The sequence below is a fragment of the Poecilia latipinna genome, unplaced genomic scaffold (genome assembly GCF_001443285.1).
Source record: "Poecilia latipinna isolate Pla-1442-1.1 unplaced genomic scaffold, P_latipinna-1.0 Scaffold2354, whole genome shotgun sequence".
Classification (NCBI taxonomy): domain Eukaryota; kingdom Metazoa; phylum Chordata; class Actinopteri; order Cyprinodontiformes; family Poeciliidae; genus Poecilia; species Poecilia latipinna.
Window position 1 is genome coordinate 39,337 of NW_015114970.1, and position 22,230 is coordinate 61,566.

The following is a 22,230-nucleotide window of genomic DNA, read 5'->3' on the forward strand; positions in this document are numbered from 1 at the left end:
TATCAATGCCATTTGTCAAGTATCAGTGACGTTCAGATCGGATGAATGCGGCCTCGACGTTAGGTCACATATGAATCAGATTCGTATCAAATACTCAAGTGGCCTGAAAGAATCCGACCTATGTTGTTCAGACTGTCATGAAAAAATCAGATACAGATCGCATTATGACGAAAAAAAAAATGACATAATGTGCTAATGTTTCTCCACCATTAGCACATTTAGCAGCCAGCTCTGATTGGTAGTGTTTGGTTGGGAGTGGTGAATTTCTTCAAATGGCAATACCAGCTCCAGCAGGAAATGGAGATTTTAACAGATTATCTGTCTTATGAGACAGATACTGTCACGAAATGGTGACAGTTTTAACATGTAAAAAAAACATTTTCTTTATTAAAGTTCTGTACTGCAGCTTTAATAAGAGCAGATTTATCAATGACCCAGCTTTAACATACAGTTTATGAAAACTAAGAGATTAGGAGAGTTTTACTACCTCTAAGTTAATAAAAGGCCAGGTTGCAAATGGCATAAGATTTAGTTATTAATGTCTAATAATAAACTTATATGCTTATGGTTTCATAAAACATCTGACACTATTTCTTGTTTTATGTGGAGATGAAGAAAAATATTGTTAAAACGTCGTATAGAGACCTACAAGGTCCTCAGAATGCTGAGGTGAATATGAGGCAATGTGAATTTCTTAGATCAGTGGGTGGAGCTAAAGTAAATACCTCTCATGTGTTGGTCCTGTTCCCACTGAGGTTATAAAACGCTCTGATTACTCCAGCTGAAATATTTGTATTGTGAGCACTGCTCAGGTTCATGTTGAGGTGGTTCAGGTGAGTCAGCTGTACCTGTTCTGCTGCTGGAGCGATGGAGAAGAACTGATGGAGACCCGGTGCTCATCTGGTCAGCACTCTGAAACAAACAAACACTTCAGTAGCAGCAGAGCGACCTTCTACTCTCTTTAATAGCGGGATGGGACTCACTGCACATCGCTGACGCAAGCCGGAGTGGGCACTTCCATTTTCTGGTGAGCCACCACTAGAGGGAGACATACACCGTGATTAATTCACAGTGGAAAAGCTTTTCCCACACCTTCATGCTTTCTACTGTCTTATTTTGACAAGAGCTGAGGAACTACATGAGTGGAGGGGAGTGGAGTATAAGGAGAAGAACTAAAATATGTGGGTCACTGCTTCTGCTCTGCTCAGAACCAACCCACCATGAGCTGCTTCCTGTCTGTGGTGCAGAGGCCACATGACTTCCGGGTTTAGCGGATGACTTCAGCAAACTGCAAAATATAGAGATTGGAATTGAGCGTGCTGAGATGAATAAGAGCGGGAGAGACAAAGAGTGCAGCTACAACTGCACTACTGACTGAAGGAAACACCAATATGGATGGGACATGTTCACATTCACTGGCCTCATTTCTTTTTTGTTAGAACATTGCTAGAACTTTTCCTCAATGCAAAACTCATGTTGACAACAGAAACCCCTCAAAAATTTCTGAGTCCAGTTTTCTCCGTTATTAATGAAGCACAAGGTAATTACCTGGCCTTCTCCCTCTGCTGCTGGAGCCGCTCCCGCTCCTGCCAGATAAATAGGGTTCCAGGCCTCCTCCTCTCCTCCAGGGTGGGGCTGGAGGGGGGCTCAGGGGACAAGGAGGAGCAGTTCCCTTCCGTTGAGGGACTCGACCTGAGAGACAAGGCGTTGGTTTAACACAGGTTAACTAACAGAATAACGGCAGTCAGAGCACTCACAGTTTCCTGTTTAATCAAAACATTTCTGAGGTTGAAATTTTAGAACTTTCAAACATCAGCTATCATTCCCACCTGCTTTTAAAATTAATCAGTCCATTTAACTGCAGCTCTTTTCAGTTTATTGATGTAGATTACATTTAAAAATAACAGAAGTTACTATTCCTGTTGTGTAATAACCAGTTGATACATACAGCACCTGGTGAAAGTTTTCAAAACCCTGGAGCTTTTCCTCATTCTGTTACTTCTGTATATTTTAATTGATGTTTTATGACTCATACACAAAGAGGTGTATAATTGAATAGTCAAAGGAAAGTTATGCTTTTTTTCGAGGTTTTATTGTCTATAGTGGTCTTTATTTGATAGTGAATTGACAGGAAAGTTGGTAATGAGAGAAAGACATGCGGTCATCAGGCTAGGACTTGAACCTACAAGATCCGCATTGAGGACTAAGACCTCCATATTATGTGGGATGCGTTTAACCCTTGTCCCCCACAGCATCCCACCATGAAACATGTCAAAAAATTGGTTTTTAACTCTTAGCCAATTTCCAGTTAAATTTTTGTTTATACTTTGACTATGCCTTTCTAACACATAGATATGCTTTAATCTAAACCATTCCACTATATCTCTGGCTGCTAGTTTGGGGAGGTTGTCCTGCTGGAAAGTGAACCCCCACTCTCAGGTCTTCTACAGCCCCCAACAGGTTTTCCTCCGAGAGTGTCCTAATTTAGCTCCAACCATCATCAAATCGGAGCGGTTCCTCAGTCCTTACTGCAGAAAAGAATCCCCACAGCATGATGCCGTTTGTTGTCTAACAAACCTCTGAGGCCAGAAAAGCAACAGCTACATTCATACTCAGGTTTAATTACAAACACATAGATTGTTTACTAATAATGTGGCCTCTGTAAAAAATGTTGACTTTATTTAGGACAATCATAGTAAAAAGAACTCAATACAAATCCACATCGAACTTCACATTCTTTTTTGTAAGAAATATTGGTAACATGTTGCCTTAAAAGTGCATTAAAAGTGTCAACTTTGCATTATTACGAAAATAATGACACCTAATGCAAAGTTGCATTAAAACTTGCAATAAAGTGTAATTATTTACAGAATGACACTTCATTACAACAGTTCTAAACATTCATGAAAATTCCATCATCTTCATGGCAGGTGTTATGTCATGTTTACGACAGCGTCACGTCAGTTTTATGCACACCCCATCAAATTACAGAAATATCAAAAGTTTGTCTACTTTGTGCTGGTCTAACATATAAAATCCCAATGAAATACATTAAGGTCAGTAGTTATGCAATAAAATATTTTTAAAAACATTTGAGGAGAGTGAATAGTTTTCCTTAAACCATCATGAATGAAACCAGACATCAATGAGTTTTTTGGTGTACCTGAATGTTGGACATTAACGTCACTATAACAACTTAGAGCTCACATCTCCGTCTGTTCTCCTCACAAACTCCTGATAGATTCAGCTTTAGCGTTTTATTAGTTGTGATGATCTCGGAGACCAGCCATCTTGCCGTTTACCCTTCAAAAACTCCAGTCTTGTTTCACAGTCAGAGACAGCTCAGAAATGCTTGGAACCCTGTTCTAGACTCCAGTATCCTATTTTTAGAAGTCCCAGAGGAAGTGTTGGAGGCCAAAATGTGGAACATCCGTTAGCTCAGGCTGCAGGATACATGGCTTGCCCTCCCTGGTGACCCAGTCTGACTGTTGTAAGCTCTGCAGCCAATTCATAAACTTTTAGAACATTAAAAGCCTGGTTGTGTGTCACATATTCATGAGGTGCCAGCAGGTTTTTGGGGAGACTCAGCATCAATACAGCTGAAGGAAGAGATTTGATACAGATAGAGCTAAAGGCAAATTAGGATATTAAAACAGAATAGAATTACAACCACTTTATGTCTCTGTTAGCCAACAGAAACCTACACCTCTCCTGGCAACAAAACCAATGAGCCTACTGTTTAGCACCCTAAAGACTCCACAGTTATCTCAGTGGAATAGATTTATAATTAGTTCAGGGTTAATTGTTGAAGCAGTCAGGTGTGGTGGTTCAAATGTGGCCTGGAGACCATTCCAAAAGCAGGAACAGGACTATAGCACAGAGCATTCTGGGTAAATGCAACCAAAATAAACAAGTCTAGCATCAGCAGGAGAAACAGTTTGTGGGTTTTTTTTGCCAAAGACGAAAGAGAAATCCTATAACTGCTAAAATCTGACTCCACTTCATTTTTGTTTATTTTTGATGAAGAAAGAAGTTACGTTCAGTGTCTTCTTCAGAGGTTTTCATGTTGTTTCCTTTCAGTGGTTCTTGGTACAGCACCACCAGAGGTAAGAAGTGGAACAGGTTGCTCAAAGGGTTTGGTTGGTTTGACTCCATGCAGAGTCAAACCAACCAAACCCTTCACAGCCATTTTGCTACCCAGTTTTGTAAAAGCAGACACAGAAATACTGAGGTCTTCTGTAAAGACGAACAGCGTAATCAACCAGTTTTCAGTTTGATCAGCTGAGCAGTGATCATGTAGTTTGTTTTCTACAGCATGTTCTGATATGTCTGCAGTTCACTGTGGTTACAAGAAAGCTGAATGTATCACAGCAAATGAGTCGTCAACCTCCCTGTTCTGGGAGCCTACTGTCTCTGGAAATGACTACATAAAGTAAAGACCTACTTTTCCTTTGGGGATGCATACAGAGACTGCTGCTTACAATTACAGATGGTTCAAAATGTCAACTCCATACGTTGCAAAGTCCAACTTTACAGTGACTGCTCCTTCATACAGCCTCCTAAAAATGACAAGTAACCCCTGACAGCAGGAAGGCTGGACAGAAATATTTAGATCTTCTCCAAAACCACAAACTAGAAACAGACTACACAATTCTGCTCAGTGCCTCTGTGTTTCTGCATGCCTCACCATCTGCAGTCTGTTCAGGGTAAGTCAATATTGCTGACACTGGGCTCTGTTAGCAGCCGAGGTTGAAATGTGGGAATGGTAAATGTTATACACTGCAGAATAGCAGACAGTGTCTCAGTAAAAGCTAATTCAGGAACCTTTGACCCAGTAAGCAAATTGACAGTTATGCTTAAAACACTGGATTACAATGTAGGACTGCTTTAGGCCTCAGTGTGAAATATTAACTTTTATTTAAATCTTACTGTTCCAGAAATCCCAGAAAGGCAAAGACAGAATCGGAAAGAATTAACCTACATGAAGCTAAGAAAGCCCAGAGAGGGCATATCATCAACTGATTCTTCCCCGCTATCTAAAGCCACTGAGTGAGCCTAAGAAAAACGGTGAACGGGGGAAGGAACTTGTCACCAGTAGACTTCATCATGAACATCCAGTTTGCAGCCAGTAAAATGAAATCTGTGATATTTGGGCAAGTTGGCTGATGTTGGCTGATGTTGGATACTGCTGAGCATTAAAATATAAAACACTACACTGCTAAGGACTAGGAGAGATTTGGAAATGTTTTTGAAAAACTCACCTGCATGTTGTGTCTTGGTTTTGGGATGGAGAAGATGAATCCTGCTCCTATAAAACAAGAGACTCTCTGCTAATCAAACATGATGACAGAAAAGTTTCCAAAGATGGGATGGACAGAGGAGACAGAGTAAATACAAAAGCAGGTAGAGAAATAGGAGTACAAGGAAGGAAGAATTCGAGGGAAAAAGGAGAGACATGAAAAAGGGTGGAGCCAAGAAAGGATTTAAAGGAAGATAACAAGGAAGAACAACAAATTTAGACAGTGGGATAGGGGACAAAGGTAGGAAAATACAAATATTTTTCCATAATTTTATTTTTTTCCACTCTTTGCCAGAGCCAACATGCAAAACAGCAATAACTGATCAGTGTGTGTCTGACAGTACCGAAGGAAAGGTAACAAGGGGAGAGGTAGGTGGATCTATCCGGATCTCCTCCGTAACACTGCTGCTGATGAAGCTGACCTGCTCAGCCGCTCCATTCACTGGGAGGAAGAAAAACAAAGTCTAAAACTTTGCTCTCTTATTGAACTTGTTTTCCATTTGATTTCAGCGATGGGCCTTTTCATACCCAGCTGAAAATGTGAAACATACAATTGTCTATCTTTATCCATATCCATTTGTGCTTTTACCTAATGTCATCAAGACAGATTTTGAGAAATGATTGGTCCTCCCACAGCTATTTTTTCATAATGCAAATAAATATGAACAAGAGCAAATAAAATGAATATATTTCTAAACCACATCTTTAGTCAGCTTAACAAGCACTTTAGGTTCCAGGATTTCCCACCATCGTTGGCCTCCAGGGACTCATCATCTTCTTCATACTGCTCCTCAAGGTGTCTCTGCTTCTGGTTGACCTCCGCCATCTGAAGAGAACGCTCGGAGAAGTCATCTGTTGACTGAGAACATAAGAAACAGAGACATGTCACAGAATCACTGTTTCAGCTTAGGAACAACTGGATTTTGGAGTGGTGTTGTCATGGTAGCAAATCATAAATCGAAACATGATCTAGTTCTTGGATAGTTTAAAATTACTTCAGCACAGCGCCAGACCTTAATGGTGAGAAGCTGGTAAAGCAACCCTTAAGGTTAAAGTAACATTACTTTAGTGCCATTTTATAGCGCATTCAAGTAGCTATGTTACATTCAGTTTTTCTAAAAAATCATACATGTATCAAATATGACTTCAAAGAAATCTGACTTTCTTTGAAATCAGATTTGCCTTGAAAATGGCCAATTTCAAGGCAATTCTTTTAATGCCTTGAAATTGGGCCTCTGTCTCTTTAACAACCCCAGCTCTTTCTGAAACTCCGCCACCAGGAGGTCATCACAACATGGCTCCTCTGTTAACCCTTAAACATTTTTGCCAGCATTACACTAAGAATTGTAATGCTGGTAATGCAATGAGCTCACTAGATGCACAGTTCCACCAGGTGTTTGCCAACTGCTGTAGGCTAGTCTGAAGGAGCCGAGTGTGAGAGTTGCAGGGACAGGTGTTCTATGAGATGGAAGCTCAGAAGCTTGAAAACTGTAGCTTAAAGAAGGACCTTGGGTATCATACATCTTATAATTGTTCTTTTTTATCTTTCACTTTATATGACTGTCTAATTAAAGCATCTATAAATTGATACTGTCAAACTTTGTGTAATTTTATGATATACAGAAGCTTACAGTAGCTCAGACATGATGTATAAATAATAGTCGTACCTCATTGCCAGACCATCGTTTGCTACCACTGTCCACGCTATTGAAACCAGAGTCCAGGCCGCCAAACTGACCTGTGAACAGTTCCTGGTCTGACAGACTGCAAGAGAAAATGTAGATGACACATCAAGGTCAATTAAGGTCAATTAAAAGCATGCAACATAACAAGACTAAGATGTGTATAGTGGAATACTATATCACATTCTCCATATCAGAGTCAGACTTCCTTTTCCTTGGCTCCATCAACACTTATAGTTTCTGCTCCATGAAATGTTCAGGAAACAGCTAGAAGGTTTCATCTAACCTTGGATTGGATCAACTCTACTTCTGTTGATTCTTTTTGAACTCTTTCAATATCTGTCACTATGTCACCATCTTATCAACTTAATTATTTTATTTCACATTACATTACAAACATTCCATATCTTATTTCTTTGGCTCATGATGTTAAACCCGACAACATTTCTTGCCAGATTTTTAATTCACTGCCATTAGTCTGAACTGTTTACCACTTTGTTAGAAGAAAGCAGGGAAAGCAATTGATCTGTTTATTAGGCTGAGAAATTCTTGAGGTTAGCTGTCTGAGTAGCTACTGGCAATGACTCCAGGCTGGAAGCACGGGAGGCAGCTGGCTTCTTGCAAAGGTAGAGCAGTTATGTCAAGCTCTGTATCCATTGAAAACATGTGTGCAGCATCTGCAGCTTTAGCATGTGTTGCCAAAACTAACTGGAGAGAAGAGTTTTTGGTTTCAGTCCATCTTCTCTGCTTTCAAGTCTTAGAGCTGAACCAGGATGAAAAGATGGAGAGGAGACTGGACAGTTTGATTTTTAAATAAGAACTACATCAACAACTTCAGATCCAGCAACACTGTCGAAATCTCTGGGGATGCTTCACTGGCAGAGGAGCTCAATCATTTCTTCACCCATTTTGAGGCTGATTCACCAGCAGAGCCCCTACTGCAGCCAGCATCCCTCCACTGCCAGACCATCACTGTACAGGAAGTGTGGAGGACTCAGAGGACAGTGAACCTCCAGAAAGCTACTGGACCTGACAGTGTGAAAGGGAGAGTGATGAGGGACTGTGCAGATCAGCTGGTGGGGTTGTTACCAGCATCTTTAATCAGTCCCTCACCCAGTGCTCCATCCCAACTTGCTTAAAGTCCATCACCATCATCCCTCTGTCAAAAAAGAACAACATTAACAGTCTCAATGACTATTGGGCAGTGGCACTCACCCCCATAATCATGAAGTGCTTTGCGAAACCACACTCAATCCCCACCAGTTTGCATACATAACCAACAGGTATACAGAGGATGCTATCGCTACTGCTCTGCACACCACATTGACACACGTGGAACAGCAAATGAGTTACGCAAATTTGCTCTTCCTGGACTTCAGCTCGGCTTTTATCATCATCATTCGGAGCAGAGAGGTGAGAAAAATGGGGAATCTGGGTCTACCCCACAACATTTGCTGCTGGATTATGAACTTCCTGGCAAATTACTCCCAGAGGGTGAGAGTATTAAGCCCCCTGCACCAGCACAGGCTCTCCACGAGGATGTGTGTTAAGCCCTGTACTCTAAACCCTCTACATCCATGACTATAGCCCACCCACCTGAACAATACCATCATTACCTCTGTGGTATCATCACTGCTGATGATACCACGGTGGTGGAGCTCATCTCTGGAGGAGATGAGACTGCATACAGAATGGAGGTGGGATGACTGTCTGGTACACCAACAACAACCTCCATTTGAGCACCTTCAAGTTGAAGAAACTGACGGTTGACTTTAGGAACAGAGGGTGGAGATGGTGCCAAATTTCAGTTTCCTAGGCAGCTTTGTCAGTAAAGACCTGACTTGGAACATTAACTCCACTTCTATCCTGAAGAAGGCACAGCAGAGAACTGAGCTCTTGGTATCCTTCTATTGCTGCTCTGTGGAGTTGATTTTGAGCTGTGGCATCTTGCTGTGATTCTCCAGCTGCACTGTGACAGAGAGGAAGCAGCTCCAGATTGTCATAAACTGCCCAGAGACTGATTGGCTGCCCTCTTCCATCTCTAGAGGAGATCTACAGGACTTGATGTCTCCGGAGAGAACCACAACCCGGCCACCACCTCTTCAAACTCCTGACCTCAGGAAGGCGTTTCAGGGTAATAAAGTCAAAAACAGATGGACTACAAAACAGTTTCTACCCAAGAGCTGTTGTTGCCCTTTACACAGCTAATTAATCTAAAACTTGATTATTTGTTTAATTATTTATTTGTTTTTCCCAGTTGCATATTTCTACTATATTTTTCTGTTTATTGAGATTTATTATTTTATTTATTTGACTTGCTTTCAAGAGTTGCTATTTTTTGTTGTGCTTTCTTTCTTGTACAATGACAACAAAAGGAATTCAGATTCTGAATATTCTACCATATATATTATCTATTGATATTGATCATCGAGATATATACTGTTGTTGATTTATTGTCCAGCCCTACATAGTTCTATTACTTTTTTTATATTTTCTCTCACAACCACATGTTTCAACATTCTTTTTAAAAGATTTTCTGCAACTAGTTGTCTTTATTCAGTTTGGCAGAAAGGTAGATAGAAGAAGAGGAAGACATGCAGGAAATGGCCCAGGGCCAGGAATCAAACCCATGATAGTAACCTCACTGTCAATATGAACGCATCATCCACATTGTGAAACTTGGTCATGGCAGTATTATGTACTGGGCATGCTTTTCTTCTACAAGGAAAGATTTGATGAGAAGACAGATGGAGCTATAGATCCAGGTGCATCTTGGAGAAAAACTGTCAGAAGACGCAGAAAACCTGAGACTGGGGTAGTGACCCTAAACATGCTATGGAATGGTTTAGTCTTCCTAAAAACATCAGCCAGCATCCCCGATTATTAACTAATGTTAACAGTTTTTGGTCTGGCTGGCCGAGCCAGACCGAAAAGCTCAGGCTGGCCGAGCCTGAGCCATGTTGCAAAGCGAAATGTACAAAAATGTCTGTTTCTAGATGTGAAAAAAACAATGACATTATGTATTATGTATAATGTGGAAAGGTCCTAGAGGTGTGACTACCTAGCCAATGCACTGTACTTATACTGTAAGAATATACATGAATATATATGTTTGGTAGTCCTCACCTGCTTTTAAATCCAGTCGGCCTCATGTTGAGGTGCTTCTCCAGCTCCTCCTCGTGGCTCTTACAAGCCTCCATGTTCAGGTACTTGAAGATGTGATATTTGCCTTTGGAGCAGATTTGTGCCGGTGGCATTTGCAAAGGATTGCTATCCAGTGAGATGGTTTGCAGATGTCGGAGGTGACGGAAACACAGAGGAACGTGGGAAATTCGGTTGCAGGACACATCAAGTCGAACGAGTGGAAGTTCAGATATTTCTGGATGAGATTCAGAGAAGGAAAAAGTCAGACGACAGGCAGCGTGGTTTCAGGATCTTTATACGTCTATCTCCTTCATTAATTGAAATGCAAGGCTACTATCAGGTTCTGCCTTGGCACTATATCTAAAACCTGAGAAAACTCAGTGAATTAGTTGTCCCACTTGAATCAGTTCAGTCACTACATGTGGCCACTACAGTGGCCACATTATGCAAGTTGTTTCAGTTCACTGTAAAAATCTATTTCCTTTTCATCTCTGCAAGGTTTTAATTACACATGATCCATCAGCCCTCCATTAAGCTTGAACTGGATCAATAAGTCCATCATTTGCAAGCAATTAAAATGAAAAAAAAAGGGCACCGTCTTGCAATTCAAGTTGTGGAGAAAGGTTCCTGTCTAAGAAACAGGCCATCACTCCTCATTTCCTGTCTTCCCTCTAAGACAGGAACTCAAGACTATAAACAGGATGCAGGTGGATCAGATGCAAACTTTTATCACCTTCTACAGCCACTCGTATATTCAAGCAAAACTAAAAGTGTCCACTATTTGGAGTATGTGTGTGTGCGTGTGTGTGTACCTTCAGGCAAAGTGGTGAGCTGGTTCCTCCTCAAGTTCAAGTCCCTCAGAGTCTCCAGTTGACCAAGTTCTGCTGGTAAACTCTGCAGCTCATTACAGCTGACATCCTGAATACAATACAGAAGAAGAAAATAGCCAAATATTGCAAATTATATCATAATCATCATAATATTTTATAATTTTATCCCAGGGCTTCCCCCACTGTATAAAAAGCCTAGAAGGTTTATATCTGAGGCACTGTCTGTACACTGGCATGCTATCACAGTGCCAGGTTGTGCACCTCTAAATATCTGCATCTCGGCACCGATCACACACACCAGCTTTCACTCAAAATAGTGTCCAAAATGAGCCCTCTGCAATAGCACCTTCCAAATGGATAATTTTGAGGAAAAACTGTAGGATTTAATACCATAAATATTTGAATTTTCAAACCTAAGACTATTTTGTTTAGCATGCAAACATTCTTACTCATCATTGTCCATTTCAGGTATTTCTTTCAATGCACTTAACTTTTAAATGTGACCATCATTAGCTTGTTTTATAGGGATCCACAATTAGTTATAACAATAGACTTTATTTGAGAAAAAATAGTTTTAGATGTAAAAACAATGCAGTAAAAATAATGTAATGTTTAGTTTTTAAAAATTTAAATAAAATACAGTCACATGGATGTCATCATGTTGTTGGCCCTGTAATGCATTCTGAATAAATGATGTACGTTAGGTCCGATTGCACTAGCTCCCTCCAGGAATGAGCAATGTCATTAAGCTTTTTCAATTTGAACCACAGCGCATTGAAATTGATGGGAATGGAGAAAACACAAGAGGCAATGAAGATGAGGAGGAAAAAAGGAGGAAGAAGAAAAAGTTGGCCGGAGAAGCTGGTGTTTGTGCTGCTGCTGCCTTCAGTTTCATAATGACATGTACCTCTGGTCGGACTGTGTGATCCGGTAAATAGTTGACATGCTCCGTTTCAGGTCCGGATTCCAGTCCAGTAACACCATTTAGGGCTGTAGTCTTTGGTCCAGTGTTGGGTCCGTGATTTAACATTCGGTATCGGTGGCAGTGGTAATAGCTTCGTTTTTGTTTAAAGGAGCTTCCAGCGCTGCCTGTCTGATGTTTCTCCCAGTGTTTTTCTCTTGCTAGCCAGTACCAGGGTTTAGGCACTTTGTGGATAAAACTGTCTGCACAGCATTTGTTTTTAGCTTGCTGGGTTAACAACCACCTGTTATATCCTTCATCGATTTTGCTCATACAAATGACTCAGTTTTCTGGAAAGAAATGTTGAGAGCACAAATGTGAGTCCTTCAGAAGTTATGTTTGGCTCTTCCACTGGACTCCTCTTTTGTGTGTGTGTGTGTGTGTGTGTGTGTGGGAATCAATGCAGACTCGCGTCGTTTATTTTTTTAAATTACAGTCAACAGCAACACAGTGAGGCATTGTCTAAATTTACACCAGTCAAATGCAATATGATAAATATGATAAAGCGGCTTTTCTCCTCCAGAAGCTGCTTCCTGGTGGCCGTTGTTCAGAGTGAACGGCAGGGAAGAGCACTGCAGGTGTATTTATACAGGTGAGCATATAAACTGAACACTGCGGACGGCTGCAGTGTTCTTCGTAAGTGCAGCTTTACGGACGAACCGGAAAATTTATTTCATATCATGCCGGTCTTAACAAATGGGTGGCAGAGCGCATCATGACGGTACACACAGAAACATGACGGTGTTTCTGTGTGTGACAAACGAAGGTGTCAAATCCCATCGCTAACATGGACACAAAAACTATAAATATTTAGGCAAGGTGAGAGTTCATCTATTAAATTGACCGAAGATAAATACATAAATGAAAAGCTGGAGTATAGACATTTTTTACTGGCGTATCTTTGAGCCTGCCTCTTTATTATTAAATTAAAAATAATTTCAGATTTTTGTATAATTTTTCTTCAGGTTAACTTAGAAAGTGAGCTATTATTGTTACAGGTTAATTTTCCAAACTACAGAAAAGTTATTGTTAAGGATGCTCAAATACGAAAAATTGGACTGATGTTAATATCCACTAGTAACACTGCTGTTATGTTAGATTTACCAATATTTTTTTATATCTTTTTTTGTAAATCTGATTACTCGATTAATCGTAAGAATAATCGATAGATTACTCGATTACTAAAATATTCGTTTACAACAGCCCTTGTTTACTCTGTAGATTGCAGTACAGAATGAACCAAACCGTGTCAACTCAGTAATCATGAAGAAATGGAGACCTCCATGGGTGAAAAATATAACGAAGGACAACATTTTTGAAGTTATCATAAACAGCAATTTTTTAGTTAATCAAAAAATTACAACATATTTAGGCCAACATGTTCAACTAATTGTGGATCCAAAAGATCCAATGGCAGCTTTCCTAGTTAGGGTTTAGCTGAAGTGCAAAAAAATTTACAATTTAAACATTTTTTTTGCCATGTTTACCTTTATTAGGACTCTATAGTTGGGGTTTAAGTATTGTTAATAATGTCTTCTAATAACAAATAATTACTTAGTCATATTTTCAAATTGTGGTTAAGAGTTGACCAGAAATTTTAACATCTCTTAACACAAAAACACAGTGGGCTGGTGGTGGACCACCCTAGCGCCTCCTAGGGCTGTGTAATAATATCGATTTTGCGATATATATCGATATTTTCTTTCCAAGAAAAAAAATCAATATTCATCCGCAAGTATCGTAACATCCAACTGTCACCTTGCTCACTCACTTGCTTCGCCGGGAGAGTGATTAGGTCATCTTAGAGTGATTCCTTCAGATGTCAAGTGTCAAGGTTAAAAAGGTACCCAACTATTCAGAGCAGGGTACTTGGTGCACTTTATTTATTTTACAAATGCATGTAAGCTACAGTTTGTACTATTTCAATTAAAAGGAACATGTTTTCTCACCACTTCTTTGATTCATTTTGTCCAGCTGTTGACTTTAAGTCTGTGTCCATGTCCAACCAGAGCCAGGTATTGTGTGATTGGTGCTTTTAATCAGTTTTCAGTTAAATTAATTCAATTCAACTCTATAACAGTCACAAAATGTCACCAAAATCACTCTGTCCCTCTAAAATCTTTCAGAAAATCACAAAAGTGTACTGAATTGTATCATTTGTTGAATATCGCAATATATATTGTATCGTGAGCAGATTATCGTGTATAGTATCGTCAGATTATTGTATCACTACAGCCCTACCGCCTCCACCACTGGGCTTACCAGAAGCAGATCTCAGTCATACTGTACTGCATTAATGCAGTAATTCAAGCAAAAGGAAACCCAATGCAGCACTGAGTGTAGATGCTTTACAGAAGATGAACACACTGTTCAATAGACGACCAGCTCTGGAATAAAACACTTTGTCTTAATTTAAGTTTTCTGAGAGACAGAACCTTGGATTTTACATCTCTATGTAGGAATCTACACAAGTTTGACTGTTCCATTTAATTGCAGACATAAATCAACTTAATGATATTCTAATTTACTGAGTTACAACTGGGCTTTATTAAGCCACTGAAGTCAAGAATAACAGCCCACCAGATCATATAATCTGCACACACGTATTTACTCGAGCAATAGGATTCGGGGGCAGAGATTCTGAGGGATCAAATGTGTGCGTGTGTGTGTGTGTCGTACCAGCTGCCGAAGGTGTGTGAGCGAGTAGATGGAGGAGGGCAGTGAAGGCAGCTTGTTGTTGCTGACGATGAGCACTCGCAATAGGGGGAGCTGGAACACGGATGGGGGCAAACTGGACAGGAGATTCCGACTGTGGAGAGAAGCACGCACACACACGCAAACACATGAACACACCCATGAACGAAGAGTGATGTCACTGAAGAGACATCCTCACCTGGAGCAGGGATTAGATTTCAAAATCTAATGACTCAAACATTCAGAGGCTAAAGGATCAAATAAAAACACACAGCGATATGTGATAACATCTCAGCTGCTTCAGGAGTTTCATCATGGAGCTCACACTAAACAGCAGCTCCATTAGAAGTTGGATATTTTCTGCTATACAGTCCATTTGCTCTGACTCATGCTGCATTACAGGTACCTGGAGGGGTTTTCCAGTATCCTAGCAACAGTAAAATGATAGTGTGGAGGAATGAGAAGAGAAGACTTACTGAAGTTATACCAAATAAGAAACAAAAATAACTATTTATAAGCACTATGAATAAATTTAAATCTAAGGTAATTTTTTTAGAAAATTATGTTTTCTGTTATTCTAGAAAGCAAAATGCAAAAAACATTTGGAAACATGTCTAAAGAATATTTAAGATGAAATTTTCTTTTTCATATAGTAACTATCTGATTAAGTCTCTTTGAAGTCTAATTTACCTCCACATCTGAATAACCGTTTTGCCTAAACTAACTGATGAAGTTTACAATTTTCTGTTGTATTATGGGATGAGATCATACAGATTATTTATGCTACTTTACTCTATAGACTATGGCATATAAACACAGCATAATTACTAGATACATAAATGACTTCTGATCAAACTGACCCAAAACATTAGATTTTTATCAACCATCCAATTTATCAACCATCCAATTTCTTCCACTTATCCAGGGTCACTGAGGTAGCAGCCCAAGTAAAGAGGCAAAGATTTCCCTCTCCCAGCTCCTTTGGAGGAACCCCAAGGCATTCCCAGGCAAGCAGAGAGACATCGTCCACCAAGCATGTTCTGGGTCTTTCCTTTCGGTCTTCTCCCGATGGGACGTGCCGGGAAGCACGTTATCAGGAAGCATCCTAACTAGATGCCTGAGTCAAGTCAACTGGACCCTCTTAACGTGAAGGAGCAGTGGCTCTACTCTGAGCCTTTCCTGAATGACTGAGCTTTTCACCCTATCTCTAAAGGAGAACCCAAGACACCCTGCAGAGGAATCTCATTTCAGCCGCTTGTAGCCAGTCACTACCCAAAGCTCATGATCATAGATGAAGGTAGGAACCTAGATTGACCGGTAAATCAAGAGCTTTTGCCGAAAGGCTTCTGTGAAAGCTGGAGATCACGGTCTGATGAAACCGAAAGAATTACATTATCTGCATATAGAAGAGGACACCAAAATGGATCCCCTCAACATCTTGCCTGTGACTGGAAATTCTGTCCACAAACATTAAGAACAGTCTGATTTGCAACCAACATTACAATTTTTCATCTGTATTACGGGAGGATGTAGAGCTGCTGCAGTTGTCTAACACCTTTTCCAAGTCCACAAAAGCATATAAAGCTTGAGCGAACTCCTATGCATCCCCCTGACCCTGCTGAGGGTGTAGAGCTGCTGCAGTGTTCCACAACCAGCACAAAAACCAAACTGATCCTCCTGAATCTGAGGCCGAGTTATCCAGCGGATCTTCCTCCTCAGAACCCCTGAACAGACCTTACCAGGAAGGCTTAGGAGAGTGACCCCATTAGTTGGAACATATCCTGTTGTTCCTCTTTTTAGGTAAATGGACCACCACCATAGGCTGCCAATCAATGTGAACTGTCCTTTATACATCTTTAAGAGCAACTTGAAGTTTGCTTAAAAGAAGTTTAAACTTTATTTTTCTTTCTCAAGAAGCAGTCCTGAGTGAGTGCTTTGTTATTTTTCCCTTAGACTCCTTCACATTCTCTTAACCCTAGCCAGCCATGAGAAAATGGCTTCCTTTCTACCGTTGTCATATGCTTGCTGAGGACCATGTGACGGCAGTTCCTGCAAAGTGAGCTCTACTATGATACTGGCTAGGTTTCCTTTGATTAAAAAGTTTTGACCAAATGATAAATTTTGGCAATTTATCATTGACAGAAATTGACTGTTTTATTATATATTTAGATATATATATTTAGAATTGAAAATAATGACTGTACTGCACAAGCATAAACTAAAAAGATTTGAATTTAATCCTGACTGGATTTTATCCCCTAGGACAGAATAGCAGCAAAGTGACATGCTGTGAATAGACTGCATTTGAAATGTTCAGTTACTCCATCATTCACCATTTCTGTTCAGTTAGGCCTGTGAATTGTAGCGTAAACAATTCACAGGCCTAACTGGGAAAAAGCAGTTTTTTTGTAATTTTTTTTTTTTAACAAAACAAAGTTAAAACTATTAAACTTTGTTTTTGTTTAATAGTTGTTGGTCTGTCATTTAGTGTTGGTAACTTTCATGGTAAAATGGTAAAATTTTGATTTATGTTCTTAAGGTTTTCCTGTGTCTTTTGTTTTTAAAAAATGTGCCGTATTTCCGGACTATAGAGCTCACCTTTCTATAAGTTGTATCTACAAAGTTTTTTAAAATAGCTGGAAAAGTACATTTAAAAATCGCACCGGGCTGTAAGCCTTTGGTATCTCCACCGCTCTCAGTTTTTCACAAGGACGCAGCAGAGGGCTGCATCCTTAATAAATCTGCTATTAGGGACGCAGCCCTCCGTCTCCAATGCCAAACCATGGATTCTTTTACGCTGAGATTACGTGCAGCGGCTCCATTTCCCTCCTGTACTACCAGATCGATAGCCCTCAACTTAAAAGCTGCATCATATGAACTTCTTTGTGTTGTTTCCATGATGAGGGGGTATGAGTTTGAAGAAATTTCTCTGCCGTGCCTGCTGCTAGCATGTGCTTGTTCTAAATGAAAATCAGCACTTTCTTCTTTGATTTCCAATTTTGGAAATAAAATTGGAAGCAATGATTCACTTCCTGCTAAAGAGCCCAGTGGCGGTTGAAGAAAAATCCACAGAAAACCCACACCGGGCTATAAGCCGCATGGTTCAAAGCGTGGGAAAAAAATAGCAGCTTATAGTTCGAAAATTACGGTAAATGACAAAATCAGACCTCCTTTTTGGGCCCCGAGTTGTAAAAATACTGTCATGCATATGTTGCAGTGCTCCATGATTTAAGAAAACAGATGCAATCTTGTAAACTCTTCAGTTTACAGAAGGGATGGACTATTGGAGCAAAGCTGTTTTCATAGCTTCAATTGAATGTATGTTTGCAACAAAGAAATTTTAACAGTTTGTAGCTGAGAGAAAACCTTGAAGTTCCAGATGGAGCTCTATCAGAAATCAGTTCTTGTGAGTGAGACTAAGTGCTACATGTAAACAGCATACACTGGGAATCAACTGTATGTAATCAGCATGTGAATTCTAACCCAAATCCCTCCCACCACCAACTTTCCTCTCAAAAAGTTAGTGTGATTACATAAAAATATAGTTGTCTTTGCCGTTTTCTGTGTACTGCTCTAATTAATCCAACACACTCACTTCCCATAGAAGAATAGCAGTTTGTCTCAGACTAAGGTTGTTCATGGTGTTGTCTGGTCTGAGGACAGACTTATCACAAACACTGAGGTGAAGAATTAATTTAGGCCTTGAAAAGTATTTTCTTTTTTTACATGTAGTTGAGAAAGGCTAATTTGACCATTTATCTGGAATTGAAACATTCCTAGTGCAGTTTTTTTCCTTCAGTTTCCTAGTGATAGCCTAATAATGACTCCGCAAAGAGACACTAGAAAAGTAATCAAACTGCCAAAATCCCAGAACCTTGTAAGATATTTTAGGCTTCTTTATTGCTATAACGCCTTATTGTGAAGTAGTCTTTTACAATAAAGACTAGTTCACTGTTCAGCAATAAAAACAAAATTTACAAGCTTGAACTACAAAAAGACCTATAACAACATTGTTCAGTGTGAGCAGTCAAAGCTGATGTTTATAGAGAAGATTTTAAGGAATGACAAAATGGCAACTTATGTAAATTATGTTCACATAAAGGTAAAAAGCAACAACAAAATATTCAAACTAATATTTGTGATTTGCATAAAGATTGCTATTTACAGATACAGATGCAAAGCATAATTCTGGTTTATTTAGATGATGTTATAGATACTGCTAGGCATTCAGACCTTAAAGCAAGGCAGACGTGGGACGTGGGTGGGAGTTTTAAGTTTAAATAAACTGACAGAGCCATTAAATAAAGTTTAACTTTTTTCAACATTTCTGCAGGATGAGGATATTCTTGATTGAGAACAGCCAGCAATTCTCATACTGTAAGATTTCACAATATTCAAAAATATGTGTAATATTTATGGGGTGTATTTATCAGCACAGCGTTGGTTTTGGGGAGAGGGTTTTAAAAAGGTGCCAGTTGAGATGCATCTACCTAAAAAGCATATCATTGGCTTCACTTTTAAAATCAGACTCTGAGATGAAATGACAGTATGAACAGGATAAATTTTTATTTATAATTGTTGATCAGCTGGTTTTCTGCTAGTTTGTCAGAAATGCTCAAAGACAAGTTTTCTGTTTTGGATCCTTATCTTTCATTATTAGCCAGCCTTGCGAATAGCTCCACTCTTTTTATAAGTTGTGATGATCTCATGTTTGAATGAACAGCTTCATGCTGTCAGGAGTGCTACTGTGCATGAACACATTTGTAAATACTGCCCAGTGTCATTCTAAGTAAATGATTGTTTCAGACCACATCAGGTCAACATTGCAAAAACTACAACCATGTCATATCATATTAGCACTAAAAACTAACTGAAACACAGATTTTCTGCCCAAAACTGCCCACCCTGCTGGCATAGGTTCAGTCACATACTAAACAATGAGCCACCTAATTACCCACATGCTACACCACATCAGGAGAACATGTAGCTCCTGATGTGGTGTGTAGGTGTTGAATTACCTGAGGTTGAGGTAGGTAAGGGCCTGGAGGTTGGCCAGGCTGGGGGACAATAAACGCATTCCATTGTGGTACAGACTCAGCGTCTCCAGAGAGATGAACTGACACAGCTCCTCTGGAAGCTCACACAGGCGGTTCTTAGATAGATCTGAAACACACAAACACAAACAAACATTATGCTCATCCTTCAAACCGTTTGGTGACAAACTGATAAAGTTTAAAGTATATGTATGTAGCCCAGCATTGGCCGTGTGTGAGATTCAAACGTACGTCACACACAATGCTTCGTTCACAAAGACGCATCATTCTCATTCCACTGCCTGCATCTCTACAAGCGCAATCATGGGTTTTATTTGGGGCACAGACGCTTGCAGTTCAGGATTACTGATGTTCAAAAAAATTTTAAGCATTTTTTTATTTGTCTGTTTGTTCTTTATAAAAACAAGCAACACTTAGCCAGGCGAGGGGGCAAGTAAAGCCTGGCGGCCCACCAGGCTCATAATACACTGGCTTATAATACTTATAACACTTATAATACCCTGTTAATACAACATAGCATTATCTATAGTTTTCTCTGTTTTGTATGTATTGTGGGCTTGTTAAAAGCGCCACTTCAGGCAAAGTTTTGAATGCACTACTGAAGCAAATGCGCTCCAAAGTATCCTGTCCACACACTGTCAGATCCCAGTCAGCGAGATGCATTTAATCCAGTGTCCAGGTCAGAGATGATATTCAGAAGGGAATTTTTTATTGATTGATGTAGTTGTCCTTACAATATACTCCAGACGTAAAGTTGAAAATGTCTGCAGGTTTGCACCATGTAAGTCAAAAATGTCACAATGACAGGCTTCAGTTTAAAAAAAAGACAAATATGGAAAATAATCCATTAACTTGACCCCTGATCAACGTAACTTACTCATTCTTTGGTTACCTAGAAACAACCTGTTGAGTAACTTGCACAGCAGGAGTTTAAGGTTTCACCATCATGCTTAATGACTGCTTAAAAATAAAAACATCATGGAGCGAAAAGTGTGGATAAAAGAGGAAAGGTAATGCCACTACTATGACAGTATTTTAGATATTTAATCAAAAATTATTGATATTGCATTTTGCATAATATGAAATGCTAATATTGTGATATATTTTTCAGTCATTGTCTTACCACCAGCTGTTTGCCAATTGCTAGTCTGAAGGAGCTGTGTGGGGAAGGGTTGCTTTGTGAGGTGGAAGCTCAGTAGCTTGAGCTGCGCCTTGAAGGCGGTGCTGGGTCCACCCAGGTGTTTTGCATAGTTTAATGATTGCCACAGGAGATAACAGAATTTCTCATACATGCATGAAAGAATCAATATGTTTTTGATAAGAGTGCAACATTATAACATGATGCAACACTCAAAAAAGTCAATTTTACATAATACTGTCCCTCTAATTCAGCAACAATAAATCTGAATATTTCATGTCTTTCTCAAACATAATACCTGCAGAAGAAAATTCAAGGTGCAAAAAGCGAGAAAGGGACACTTGGACATATGTTCTGGGAATGCCAAAAACTGCTCCCTTCTCCCTTTTGGAGAACTGTCTTTAAGACCTTTTCTGAGTCGTGGAATATTAATATTCCCCCAAACCCTCGATTCGGCAATATTTGGGGTTGTTCCTCGTATATGCAGTGTATCCACCTGGCAAGGTTCAGCTGTAGCCTTTTCCACATTGATTGCCTGTCGATTCATACTCCTATCGTGGAAAAAAGAGACACCCCATTCCCATAAGCGATGGATTGAGGACTTGCTCTCAAATCTCAAAGTTGAACAACAGAGACATGTTGTGCATGGTTCTGCCAACACATTTTATAAAATATGGCAACCATTCTTGTGCCATATTGAGAGACTCCCAGTCAATTCAACATAAAATCAACTAAGACTTTTTATTTTTTGCTTTGTTTCTATAGCTATGTAATAGGTGTGTGGATTTGTATGTATTTATTGGGGATTTATTTTGCTGAAAATCCAATAAAAATATTCAAATAGAAAATTCAAGGTGCAGCAAACTCCTCGTCATGGAACCAAAGTCCCAAATCAGAGGTAGCTTTCACATCTAAGGAACTGTGGGCTAGAGAACTTCAGGTTCTTAAAAAAAAAAAAAACATATTAATCTAAGGTAGTCTTATCATAAACAACATCTATCTGCCGATTTGATTTTACACTACTTGTCAAATCAACTTAGAGAATGAAAAGAAAGTGAGGATGGAGCAGATTAGATAGAACAATCAGGAGCTTACAGAGTAATAGTGGTTTTAAAAGTTCCATTAGCGCTGAGCATTCATTGGCAGCAGGATGAGACAGATGTCTGTCGATGGCAGACAGCCTAGTGGTTTTATATTGATCGTAGTTGGAAAAGCTGGAAGAGAGGGATGTTCCAGTTTGTTATGGCCTCTGTGAGAACCTTTACTATGGAATTTAGAAAAGTATAACTACTTAATTTAGGATCATTCACTGGTATTCAGAAGTACAGTTACCATTTTTATGCATGTTATCAATGACAAAGGAATGCATTTTGGTTTTGTCATTTCATTTTTAGTATCTTTACATTGCTGCTTTTAGCTTGTTATTTT

The 22,230-nt window shown here is 39.5% G+C and overlaps 1 protein-coding gene across 1 annotated transcript in view; it reads right to left on the reverse strand.

The window, feature by feature from the left end:
- lrch4 (leucine-rich repeats and calponin homology (CH) domain containing 4) overlaps nt 1-20,545 on the reverse strand; it is a 41,497-nt gene extending 20,952 nt beyond the window's left edge. The window contains exons 1-13 of the mRNA XM_015018987.1: nt 20,542-20,545; nt 19,629-19,773; nt 14,596-14,725; nt 10,938-11,043; nt 10,108-10,360; nt 6,967-7,063; nt 6,047-6,158; nt 5,644-5,741; nt 5,262-5,308; nt 1,549-1,692; nt 1,220-1,288; nt 984-1,038; nt 849-912 (exon numbers count right to left, since the gene is read on the reverse strand). Of these exons, the coding sequence (XP_014874473.1) occupies nt 849-912; nt 984-1,038; nt 1,220-1,288; nt 1,549-1,692; nt 5,262-5,308; nt 5,644-5,741; nt 6,047-6,158; nt 6,967-7,063; nt 10,108-10,360; nt 10,938-11,043; nt 14,596-14,725; nt 19,629-19,773; nt 20,542-20,545 (1,324 nt within the window). The remainder of the gene's footprint in view (nt 1-848; nt 913-983; nt 1,039-1,219; nt 1,289-1,548; nt 1,693-5,261; nt 5,309-5,643; nt 5,742-6,046; nt 6,159-6,966; nt 7,064-10,107; nt 10,361-10,937; nt 11,044-14,595; nt 14,726-19,628; nt 19,774-20,541) is intronic.
- Between the last annotated feature and the right edge of the window lie 1,685 nt (nt 20,546-22,230).